This window comes from Cottoperca gobio, chromosome 19 (assembly GCF_900634415.1).
Source record: "Cottoperca gobio chromosome 19, fCotGob3.1, whole genome shotgun sequence".
Taxonomy (NCBI): domain Eukaryota; kingdom Metazoa; phylum Chordata; class Actinopteri; order Perciformes; family Bovichtidae; genus Cottoperca; species Cottoperca gobio.
In genome coordinates, this window is record NC_041373.1 from 1912249 (window position 1) to 1925742 (window position 13494).

Consider the following 13494-nt stretch of genomic DNA (forward strand, 5'->3'; position numbering starts at 1 on the left):
ATCCCTTGACATTGCAGGATGGCTGGGTCAATGAAAACAACAGCATGACTTCTTGGCCGCCGATATACCTCAGCGATATAACATTATTTTTAATGTCTGACCACTCAGGGAACCATGTCGAGTTTCATAAACGAACTTTGAACGAATACAAAGAAGGCAAAGCATTTAGACTGTTTGACTCTGGCTGGTTGAAACAAATATCTTTCAATCCTCTCGCAGATTCTGAGTATTGCTTTTTGAAAGCAAAATGTACTCATTCAATGAAAATTTCCCATACGCCACATTCGGCATGGAACTTGTGTTTGTTAATTATTATAAAACTCAATATATAGAAAGTATATTTGTCAATATATAAATTAAGTAGATACATACTTACTAAAGACTACATACCCCAGGTCAAGTTCAGGATCAGGGAATTCATTTGTTGGTTTTCCTTGCATGAAATGCTCACTGCAAATTGGCGAAGATTTTTTGGGCTCCCAAGACTTCCCATTGTAATCCTGTCTCTTTACAGCTTTGGTCCATGCTAGCCCTCTATCATTGTTCTTTAGTGCTGTTGGAAATGGAAATAGTTCGAACGGGGGCTTGCAGTCGCAATTTTTGCAATCGTGAAGCTCACAATGAGATTCTTCCCATTTATTTAGCTTTCTCCCGCTGTGAACATCCTTTCACATATCCAAATCCCATAACTAGAAGAGCGATGATTACACACTAAAAACTAGCCAAATACAATTTAAACACGCTTGAAGAATAAGCTAAATACAATGTAAACACGTAGAGAAGAAATCCAATATGGCAGCCCTTGTAGAGTTGGTGCTCACTTTTCTAGGCTTGCCACACCAGCATGCATTGCGATTCCACCGGAAGCCCAAAACTCCGATTCCGTCTATAATCTGCGTGATTGGTGAAGATGGTTTGATCCCAATGAGAGAACTACTGTACAGTATTTATGTCACACACCATGCACTTCTGGTTGGTTCAGTACAGTTGTTTAGCATCTCTCCCCGCCTTGCTAAACCCGTACTTGTCCCTGTCCCCACTCCTGAACACTTCTTCCTCTTTTAACCTTAGCTGTCTGAGTTTAGCTGTGGTTATAAGTCATCGTAGTGTGTGATGGTACACAGCTGTCCTCAGAGTCACAGGCTCTCCTTACTCATCCAGGCAGATGGTAGCAGTCCTGAAAAGATTGTTGATTATTTTGGCAGTTATCAATACACAGTTAAATGTGCCAGAATTCACACTTAGGCAATTGATTGAATTAGTTTTGTCCATCTGTACAATTTTTCCTTTTTTTTCTTTTCTTAAATACATATTTTCCATTAACATTCTTACTTCAGGCAAATATTATGTATTTCTTCTGAAAAGTATTGCTCATTTCCGGTGTTACTGTTACCTGCAGCACGTGCTATCTCGCTCACACACACCTAGTTGTTTCAGGTCCTAGCAAATCCATAGATTGGTAATAATATAAATGGCGACATTAAGCTCTTAAAATTAAACAGTAAACTTAAACTCTCTTTAAATATTAAACACCTCATTTTATCGTAAGCATGAAAATAGGTCGTGATCATTCACGTTTTTATATTTGAGAGGATTCACAATATCTAATCAACACAATGAGCCTGTAAACGGAGCGGCCAGGGGAAATAAAAATGATTTCCCACATGTATTTGGCAGCGTGTGAGCTGTTCGCTCTTGACGAGAGGCTGCTTCCTCTCTGCGCTCGTTCTGCACACCGCCAGGAACAATCTGCAAACCATTCTAGCCGACAGTTTTGGAGAAAATGTTGGAATGTGTCGAGATGGAGTCTGGCTCCATTACGGTAGGATTTAAAAAACGTTTGTATGATTTTTAAATTGCTATTTTATTGTCATGACTCATCTTGTTATAGGGAAAATGCATGAATATTTTGATGGAGTTCATAAAGTGAAAGTTTGGGATTTTGGTATTTTCCTCACCTCTAAAATAATACCATGTGCTTGTGTTTTCCACAGTGGGTAGGTCTGCACAGACCGTATATATTTTACAAGGCTTTTCAATGTAATGTGTTCGGTGAGAAACGGGTGGTGAGCTGTCAGCCGGGAGAGCAGCTCCAAACTTTTATCTACCGGGGAGTCATGGCGAGGTAATGAAACCCACACCCCCTGCGTACCATACTATTTAGGGAGAGCAAGATTTAGTATGTCACAATACATAGTAGGCCTATGCCAAAAATACCAGGATGCCCTGCTTGAAATAAGACTGGTCTCATATTGGGCTATATAAATACAGTTTGATTTGATGTGTCATCATATTCTAAATATAAGTGCTAACCCTCTCCCGAACAAAATAATATAATATACTGTTGGGTTTTGAAGCCCAAAGGGCGCTGTGATTGTCTTTCAAATGAATCCAGTAAACTTCTAGTTGATCAAGATACTTATTTATTTAAAGTGATGATGACAGCATTTCAAAAATACCCTCAGCCGAGGACACTTTCACACACCAAGTCCACAGTCCGAATCAATAAAGAGCCAGTTAGCTGTCTGTTGGTAAAAGTGAAAGTCGTACAAAAACATCATAAACATTTTGCTGTATTCTCTACAGAAGGGTGTCGTCGTCCCTCATTGGTCCATGTTGGCGCGGTTATGCCCCTTGGTGGGCAGTCTTGTTGTGACGAGATGGAGGTAGACCTGAAACTCTTTGAAGAGAACCTACAGTGCTTCACATTCATAACTAATATAGTGCTCATTTACACACGCATTTTGAAACACATCTGGCATACAACACTGAGCTATTAAAATAATTCTCAGATTTATGTTTTTATTTTAAACATACATGTAGAAGGGACAGTGAATCCTCAAGCCATCTGTGGATGGCACACCTACTCCCACATTAGTGAGATGTCTGACCCTGATCCATTTATCCGTTCACGCTAATATGTTGGATTCATGTTAATGTGTATTTAAAGACATTTACATTTGTGGAAAAACAATCGGTTGAAAAAAAAAAGATAAAAAAATTGTCTGATCAACCAAATTTCTCCTGTGGACCCCCTGTAGAAGACCTCTGCTCCATCAGTTTGAGGGTCCTTGGCAAAAAAAAAAGACAAGGAAAAGTCCTTGTATGCGTTTACTTGGCAATAAACCAAATTCTGAATTGATTCTCACCAGTGTTCAGGCAACTTTGTGTAGTTTTTAGACTTATTTTGCTGAGCGATAAATTGCTGCTTGAAAAAAAAAAAACAGCGTCGCCCCCCTCAGCCACTACTGCTCGAAAGCATTAATGTGTTTCCAAGGATACACCATGAATAAAACTAATCGGAATTAATGGTAACAAACTATCACTATGGTCGGGACTTGGACCAGCAGCAGACGAGCTGCACTCTGGATGTTCGCAGCAGCAGAGCTGACACCAGCAGAGCTAACATCTGCATCACTGCTGCTGTGTGCGTTTAGAAAACGTGAATATTTTCGCCTGAGTTTCTGAACGTTGGCTCGACGTCGCTTCATTTATAATTAATGTGTTGGATTTTACTTTTTTGCACTTTGTAGTTCTCTCATCTCCTTCACTCTGTCTCTGACTGGATGTGTGTGTGTCAGGAGCGGAGCTCCGCCCTTCGCGAAGCAAAGGAGAGAATGTGAATGCGCAAAGCAGCAATGCAGTAGACACGGAAACGTGCACATAAAGTAGATAACAAATCAAATCAAATTGATTTATATAGACACTGAGACACATTTGTCTCAGTGGGCTTTACAGACTGTACAGCATACGACACTGTGGAGACTCTTGTCCACAGTCAGGGATAAGGATGACAGAGAGGAGGTGTAGTGTCACACACACAGCTTTATTGGCACACAGGTAAGCTTTCTATTACAGGCACAGCTCTCCTGTCCGTCGCTCTGCTATCCGCTGCTCTCCAGGCTGCGCTGCGTCGTGGCTCACCAAGCGTCTCCGTCTTCTCTGGAACCCAGCCTACTGCAAGAGAACAGAACCAGGCCATCACCGTGCATTTATTATGTGACTGATTACCTGATTCCGTTCAGCTGTCTGGCCTCCAGCTGGGACACTCCTGTCTCTCCCCAGCAGCCGGCGCCCTAACCACACCCTCCGGATATCGCGTTGCGTAATCCACTAGGACCAACACAAAGCGATATCCCCGTGCGCTCCGGTCTAATGGCCCGATGAGGTCCATACCAATTCTGTCGAACGGCACCTCAATTAATGGCAATGGGCGCAACGGCGCTCTTGGAGTGGCCGGCGGGTTAACCAGCTGACATTCACGGCAGGACGCACACCACCGCTTCACGTCCGCGCGAATGCCAGGCCAATAGAATCGGGCCATGATCCGGTTGAGTGACTTGTCGTACCCGAGATGACCGGACATGGGGTTATGATGAGCCGCCTGGAAAACAGTTTCGGAACCAACAACTGGGTATTTAACTCTCCTGTCTGTGTGTCACGGCTCACACGGTACAGTCTGTCCCTAATCACCGAGAAGTGGGGGTGTGTCAGTGCGACGTTCGGGTGTAGTGGGGAACCATCCACACACACTACTTGCTCGAACGCGTGACGGAGGGTCTCATCTCGAGACTGCTCGAGGGGAAAGTCCTCCACCGGACGTAACGGTGGAAGCTCATCACAAGCCTCCTACGGCCCTGCCCTTCCCTCCCCGGCGTTCGCCACCTCCGTCTCCCCATTGAACACCGCACACAACTCACATTTCCCTACCGCCCGTGAACGCACCCCCCCAGTCTTCCCTGCTATCTTGTCAAAACCCGGCCAATTCGTTCCCAGTATCAGGGGGTGCGTGAGGCGAGTACTAACTCCAGCCTTAACTCTATGCTTTTTCCCCTTAAATGAAATTACCAGGGTCACCACCGGGTACTCGTGAATATCCCCATGCACACACCTCACCTTCACCCCCGACGCCTCCAGCAACGCCCCGGGCCGAACCAAGCGCTGGTGGACCATGGTCTGCGTACATCCCGAGTCCCACAGAGCTTGGTGAATACCCCCCTGTATACATACCGGTACACGGTACATCCCTTCCGGACCGGGGAGGAGTCTGGCGGTGCCACAATCCGGACCAGCTGCCCCACCTCCATGACGTATGGCGTAGTGCCAGGGCCAGCGGCCCCCACGGCAGGCCGGAACCTCCTCGGGGCTGGAACGGGCCGGAGCTGTGGGGGAGAGATGGCCCGGGCTTCGGCCCCCAGGCTCCGCCGGGGAAGGGAGAGGTGGTCCTCCGCGAGTCTGACGGCGGCTTCAAGGCTGGCCGGACGGTGGCACTGGATCCAGTTCGCCGAGGAGGGGGGGAGTCCGGCGATGAACTGCTCAAGGGCCACCTGCCCGACGATGTCCTCAACGGAGTTGACTCCCGGCTGGAGCCAGCGCCTAGCCGAGTCGAGGAGCTGCTGGGCGAAGGCGAAGGGTCGGCCAGCGTCCTCAAAGGGCAGGCTCCGAACAGTGCTGCCAAACCGGTCCAGGATCGCCCTCCGGAGCTGGTTGTAGTCGTATCTGGAGGTCGCAGGCAGGGTATGGGCGGCCCGCTGGGCTTCCCCGGACAGCAGGGGGAGCAGTCGTATCCCCCACTCCGCCTGCGGCCACCCGCATGCCTCTGCCGTGCCCACGAAGATGTCCAGGAAGGCCTCGGGGTCGTCCTCCGCCGTCATCTTCTGCACTGCGACCCGCAGGAGCTGGGCTGGCCCGCCTCCCGCCTCCCGACTCAACCTCCGGGGCAGCCGATGACCGGAGCATTCCCTGCAGGAGGTCTCGGTCCGCCTTCTGGTACGCCGCCAGGTCTACGAGCGTCTGGCTCTGCTGTTGCTGGAGGGCCGCGGTGCCCTCGTGCATGGCCCCCAGACGCTGAAGGATCAGCCCTAGCGGGCTCTGCACCGCTACCTCCTCTGTCATGTCCCTGTTCAGGCGCCACTTGTGGAGACTCTTGTCCACAGTCAGGGATAAGGATGACAGAGAGGAGGTGTAGTGTCACACACACAGCTTTATTGGCACACAGGTAAGCTTACTATTACAGGCACAGCTCTCCTGTCCGTCGCTCTGCTATCCGCTGCTCTCCAGGCTGCGCTGCGTCGTGGCTCACCAAGCGTCTCCGTCTTCTCTGGAACCCAGCCTACTGCAAGAGAACAGAACCAGGCCATCACCGTGCATTTATTATGTGACTGATTACCTGATTCCGTTCAGCTGTCTGGCCTCCAGCTGGGACACTCCTGTCTCTCCCCAGCAGCCGGCGCCCTAACCACACCCCACTGCCACAGACACTCTCTGTCCTTAAACCCTCGCACCACACAAGGAAAAACTTCCTAAAAGTGTCACGGACCACGGCACGAAAAAACTCAAGATCCAAAATACATGACTCAACAAAGTGTCTGACGTACAAACAAAATAACTTTTAATCAAATCAAATCAAATGTATTTATATAGCCCAATATCACAAATTATACATTTGTCTCTGTGTGCTTTACAGACTCTACAGGTTATGACACCCTCTGTCCTTAAGACCCTCGCACCGCACAAGGAAAAACTTCCTAAAAGAAACCTTACAATTAAAGGGGGTAAAATGGAAGAAATCTCAGGGAGAGACTGAGGAGGGATCCCTCTCCCAGGACGGACAGATGTGCAATAGATGTCGTATGTACAGGATAAATATATATATATAGGTTATACATTCCATTTACTGTTCTATTGCTTATTCTAGTCTTATTATAACTGAAACATCACATTGATGTGCTGAACTAACAACCTAATGTCCCCTGTTCAATTATTAAAGTATAAATGATCAGAATATATTATGAAAATGGTGTTTCAAAAAATCTGACAAGGAGATTCAAAATTAAATTAGTCATGTGTGAAATTCTTGATACATGATGTGTACAGGATAAACAACATAGTACAAATACAATATTTGACAGAAATTATATTGTGTTGAAAAAGAGAAAGTATGGATGAATCCAGGAAAATGTCAAAAAGGCTTCCTAAAAAGACCAGGGCAGAAGGCGCAGCCACGATTCCTGATCCTGACGTAAACTTTATTAGTGGCAACCTGCCACATGAGAGACACAGAAACTCCGGGTTGATGAGTTAGTAACATACATTTATATAAATGCATACAGATAGAGAGGGAGAAGAAGAGAGGGAGGGGAGGAGAGAGGAAGAGAAGGAGAGCAGGGAGGTGTCCCCCGGCAGTCTAAGCCTATAGCAGGATAACTAGGGGCTGATCCAAGGCAAACCTGAGCCAGCCCTAACTATAAGCTTTATCAAAAAGGAAAGTCTTTAGCCTGCTCTTAAATGTGGAGAGGGTGTCTGCCTCCCGAACACAAACTGGAAGCTGGTTCCACTGGAGAGGAGCTTGATAGCTGAAGGCTCTGGCTCCCATTGTACTCTTAGAGACTCTAGGAACCACAAGTAACCCTGCAGTCTGGGAGCGCAATGCTCTAGTTGGTTTATAAGGTACTATGAGATCTTTAAGATATGCTGGAGCCTGACCATTAATTGCTTTGTAAGTCAGGAGAAGGATTTTGAATTGTATTCTGTATTTTACCGTGAGCCAGTGCAGAGCAGCTAATACAGGAGTAATATGATCCCGTTTCCTTGTTCTTGTCAATACATGTGCCGCTGCATTTTGGATCAACTGAAGAGTCTTAAGCGACTTTTTGGGACAACCTGATAATGAGTTGCAGTAATCCAGCCTTGAAGTAACAAATGCATGGACTACTTTTTCTGCATCATTTTGAGACAGGATGTGTCTTGTTTTTGCAATGTTACGTAGATGAAAGAAGGCAGTCCTTGAGATTTGTTTTATGTGGGAATTAAAAGACAGATCCTGATCAAAGATGATGCCAAGATTCCTTACGGTTGTGCTGGAGGCCAAATTAATGCCGTTTAGAGTTTAGGGCCAAGTATAATAACTCCAGTTTTGTCTGTGTTTAACATCAAAAAGTTGCTAGACATCCAAGTTTTTATGTCCTTAAGGCATGCTTGAAGTTTAGCCAATTGATTGGTTTCGTCTGGTTTTAATTGATAGATATAATTGGGTATCATCCGCATAACAATGAAAGTTTATAGAGTGGTTCCTTATAATATTGCCCAAAGGAAGCATATATAAGGTGAATAGAATCGGTCCAAGTACAGAACCCTGCGGAACTCCAAGACTGACTTTGGCTGTCATCGAGGATTTATCGTTAATACATACAAATTGAGATCGCTCAGATAAATCGGACTTGAACCAGCTTAGTGCGGTTCCTTTTATGCCAACACAATGTTCCAGTCTGTGTAGTAGAATGTCATGATCAACATCAGTGTCGAAAGCAGCACTGAGGTCTAACAAGATAAGAACAGAGACAAGTCCTTTGTCTGATGCCAATAGAAGGTATTGGTTCACCAGTGCCGTCTCTGTGCTATGATGAACTCTAAATCCAGATTGAAAAACCTCAAATAAACTATTATGTAAAAAATCACACAAATGTTTTTCTTCTTTAAAGGATTGTGGTACGTAGCCAGATAATAGAGACAGGTTTATCATATTTAATAAGGTGTTAATTAAGGGTAAAACTACTTTAAACTGTTTAGTTGGAATCGGGTCTAAAAGACAGGTTGATGGTTTAGACGACGAGATTGTTGAAGTTAGTTGGTTAAGGTTGATTGGAGTAAAACAGTCTAGATATATTTTAGGTGTTACTAATGTTTTTGAAATTCCGGAGGTTGAAGTTAAGTCATTACCAATTGAGGGCAGGAGGAGATTAATTTTGTCTCTAATAATTATAATGTTATCGTTAAAGAAGCTCATGAAGTCGTCACTACTGAGAGATATAGGAATAGAAGGCTCTGTAGAGCTGTGGCTCTCTGTCAGTGCTGAAAAGAAACCTGGGGTTGTTCTTATTTTCTTCTATTAAGGAAGAGTAATAAGCTGCTCTGGCATTACGAAGAGCCTTCTTATACGTTTTAAGATGATCTAACCAGACTAAACGAGATTCTTCCAATTTAGTGGAACGCCATTTACTTTCAAGATTTCAAAAACTGGCTTTATTGTTTTCCATGTTGGGTTTGAGAGTGTAAGAATAAGGCTTTCAAAAGAGAACCCCTTAGAAACAGCAATCGGTTGGTGGTGAACCGTAGGCTTCTGATAACACTTCTTTCGGACAGTCACCCAGTCTCCCGGCTGCTCGGGCCCCGCCGGGGGACAGCTAACAGGAGATACCACTGGTCAGCCCGCACCAGCTATAGGGGGCTTGCTAACAGCTACAGTTGCTAACCGCTGACTAACCATGGTGCATTATCACTAAAGGAGGCAGAGCAATAGCCAAACATGAAACACACCGAGCAGGAGAGAGCCTAACAGGAAGAAGAAGATACCATCGCTTGCTGCCGAGCTACAGCAGCTAACGTTAGCAGAGCCGAAAAGAGCGTAAGGAATTGAGGATTTAGCAAGAGTTGCTAAGAGAAGGAGAATAAGGAGAGAGTTGTAAGTGCTTAGGAAGTACAAGTATAGGTTTAGATAGATGACAGGTAATCAGCCGATGTGATCAAGAATATAACACCACAATATACAAAGTTTACCCATTAACAATAACCATACACTTGACTAGATTAACAAGACGAACTGGCACAAGACAAGGGGAGACAGGAATATTTATACATGAAGTAAGGGGACACAGGTGACAACAATCAGGGGCGGGGCAGACGATCACAGAAGCGGGAAAACACACAAAGGCAGGAAGTTAAGTGACCTGGAACGAGAGGGAAAGGTGAGTTTCAAAACAAAACAGGAAGTGCAAGACGACACTAGACAAGAATGACGGTAACTTAACATAATGTGACCTGAGAGATATTAAACACTGAACATGAACTAAACTAAAACATAAATACATGACATAACATTAAATAATGTGACGGGACATGACAGTACCCCCCCTTTTAGGGCTGACTCCTGATTGCCCAGGGACTTCAGGGTGCTGAAGGTAGAAGTCTTGGATGAGAGTCTTGTCCACGATGAAGCTGGACGGGACCCACTGGCGTTCTTCTGTGCCATAACCTTCCCAATCGACAAGGAACTGTCGACCTCGGTTGCGGACGGCAAGAAGCTTCTTGACTGTATATACCGGACCGCCTTCGATAATCCGAGGGGGAGGAGGAGGCTTGGAAGGGGGCACAAGGGAACTGTCCTGAACTGGCTTGACCTTGGCGACGTGGAATGTCGGGTGGACCTTCAATGACCTGGGGAGTCTTAGACGGACAGAGACCAGATTAACTACTTTTGAAATTGGAAAAGGGCCCCAAACCTGGGGGCCAACTTCCGGGAATGGATGTGGAGAGGTAGGTCCTTTGTGGCTAGCCACACCCTCTGGCCTGGTCTGTAGAGTAGTGCTGGTCTGCGGTGGCGATCCGCTGACTTTTTCATCCAGGCTGCGCTTTGGAGGAGAGCCTGCCAAGCTCCGGCCCAGATCCGGCGACAGTGCTTGATCATGGCGTGAGCCGATGGGACTGCGACCTCCATCTCGTTGGACGGGAATAGAGGTGGCTGGTAACCATTGGTGCAATGGAAAGGGGAAAAACCAGTGGTGGACGTAGGCAAGCTGTTGTAGGCGTATTCCACACAGGTGAGGTGGTCACTCCAGGTGGCCTGGTTCTGGGACACGAGGCAACGAAGGAGTGTCTCGAGTTCACGGTTGATACACTCCGTTTGACCATTAGACTGTGGATGGTATCCTGAAGACAGGGTTACGATGGCGCCAAGGAGATGGCACAACTCCTTCCAGAAACGTGAAATGAACTGTGGGCCTCGTTCTGATACAATGTCCCTGGGAAAACTATGAATACAGAAAACATGACCTCTGCAGTTACCTTGGCAGAGGGAAGCTTGGTTAGGGCAATGAAATGTGCCATTTTACTAAAGCGGTCACCTTTTGAAGGTGCTAAGCCTGTCACAAAGTCAAAAATGGAGATGTGGGGCCACGGGCGTTGAGGAACTGGAAGCGGCTGGAGCAGACCCATCTGAGCCCTGGATGATGTTTTATTCCGAGCGCAGACAGGACAGGCCGCCACGTACTCGGATACCTCCGACTTCATGGATGGCCACGAAAACCGTTGCTTTATCACAAACATGGTTTGCTTAACCCATGCATTATAGCAAGGATGTGTGTTTGCTTAACCCATGCATTATAGCAAGGACGTGTGAGCCCAGTGAATTACCTTGGATCGTAGTGCCACTGGCACAAACAAACGGTTGTCTGGACAACCACTAGGTGCTGGACTCACATTAGCCTGCTTAACATCCTCTTCCATCTGCCATGACCGCATGGTTAAGTGGAAGAATTGATTTGGGTTATTTGGCACTAGGTTCAACTTCAAACAGGCGTGACAGTGCATCTGGCTTGGCATTTTGTGATCCTGGTCGATATGATAATGTGAAATTGAACCTGTTAAAAAAACAAGGCCCACCTAGCTTGACAGGAATTAAGTATTTTGGCTTTCCTGATGTATTCCAAGTTCTTGTGGTCGGTCCATACAAGAAATGGTTGGTCAGCCCCCTCCAACCAATGTTTCCACTCCTCTAATGCGACTTTGACCTCTAGCAGTTCTTTGTTGCCTACATCGTAATTTTTTTCTGCAGGGGTCAATTTACGCATGGGAATATTCGGTTGTCCTGGTCGGATCTCTGGGACAGGATGGCCCCAATGCCCTCGTTTGAGACATCCACCTCAACCACAAATTGGCATTAGGGGTCAGGAACGGTGACTACTGGTGCCGGTGAATCTCTCCTTTAGGGACCGGAAAGACTTTTCTGCCTGGGGACTCCACGAAAAAGGAACCTTGGGAGAGGTGAGTGCATGCAAGGGTGCAGCAACTGTGCAAAAGTTATGGATAAACTTGCTATAGAAATTTGCGAACCCTAGAAATTGCTCCAGCACCACCGTAAGGAATCTTGGCGTCATCTTTGATCAGGATCTGTCTTTTAACTCCCACATAAAACAAATCTCAGGCTAAAGACTTTCCTTTTTGATAAAGCTTATAGGCTATAGGCTTAGACTGCCGGGGGACACCTCCCTGCTCTCCTTCTCTTCCTCTCTCCTCCCCTCCCTCTCTTCTTCTCCCTCTCTATCTGTATATCTGCTCACCAACCAGCTGGTTCTGGCGTTGGGAGGCATCACAGTGCTGTCTGAAAACACACACATCCTGTACTGTCGAGACACATTGGACCGTCCCACACTCCTGCATAACCAGAGCTTATGTGATGACCTTGGTGAGTAAGACACAACACAGATACTGACTCACAGTTGCAGATGTACACACACACACACACACACACACACACACACACACACGCACACACGCACACACACACACACACACACCAACAAATATATAGAATTTGAATGTCATCTTGTTACGACCCCGGCTCGGCGAGGGAAAAGGGAGTAACATACACCAGATGTTGATGGCAAAATAAGATATATTTATTAAATATGGTGGACAATTTGACAAACAATTGCTTTTAACGAAACCACAAAGAACAAAAGGAGGACTCTTAACACAAGAGCAAATAAGGCATCAAAGCCAAACTAACAAAACAAACTCGGGGTGAAAACTTGATAACAAAAGAACACATAAAACAGCGCCAGGGCACCCTAACGTGCCTAACAGAAAACACTGCAAATGAGCCAAAGGTAAACCTAGTTCCAACACCTGGGATACAGAACACAGAATTTCAACCGGCAATATACGATATACAGAATCTAGTATCCACACACACAAGTACGAGGCATATGACTGACAACACCAGCAGCCCCGACTGTAGAGCTGGCTGGGCAATTGTAGCTTCTGGTCTCTCCAACGTCCCTTGGATTGGTGGACCGGAACAGGTACATGCCAATCACAACTCGGTCGTCATCAAGGTGGGAGGAGGAGGTGTCACCGCAGCCAATCAAGGGGCGGCAGTCACACATCCAAATCTGCATACTTAAATAGGGAAAACAAGGTGCAGACATCCACAAAGTAATCCCCGCAGATAAATAAGGCTGTGGCCGTAACACATCTATTCAAGTATTGAAAGCTGATACTGACATGAACACCATGAAACTCAACGTAGATTATAGCTTCATATGGAAAAGGGATTCTCTGTGAGCTCGTACTGGCCAGAGACTAATGATTCCAGTTTGAGTGATCGCAATCAGACTTCAAACAGTTTGAGGGACTAATGTGGGGCAAACAGGGACTTTCTTCCCGATATCAAGAATTTCACACATGACTAATTTAATTTTGAATCTCCTTGTCAGATTTTTTGAAACACCATTTTCATAATATATTCTGATCATTTATACTTTAATAATTGAACAGGGGACATTAGGTTGTTAGTTCAGCACAGCAATGTGATGTTTCAGTTATAATAAGACTAGAATAAGCAATAGAACAGTAAATGGAATGTATAACCTATATATATATATATTTATCCTGTACATACGACATCTATTGCTAGGAAGTTTTTCTTTGTGCGATGCG

At 45.9% G+C, this 13494-nt stretch overlaps 1 protein-coding gene across 1 annotated transcript; it reads right to left on the reverse strand.

The window, feature by feature from the left end:
* Positions 1-4576: 4576 nt before the first annotated feature.
* Positions 4577-6088, reverse strand: LOC115024806 (SCAN domain-containing protein 3-like). Its single transcript, XM_029456660.1, has one exon. The coding sequence runs from the start codon at positions 5652-5654 to the stop codon at positions 4899-4901; it is 756 nt and encodes a 251-aa protein (XP_029312520.1). The 5' UTR covers positions 5655-6088; the 3' UTR covers positions 4577-4898.
* Positions 6089-13494: the final 7406 nt, after the last annotated feature.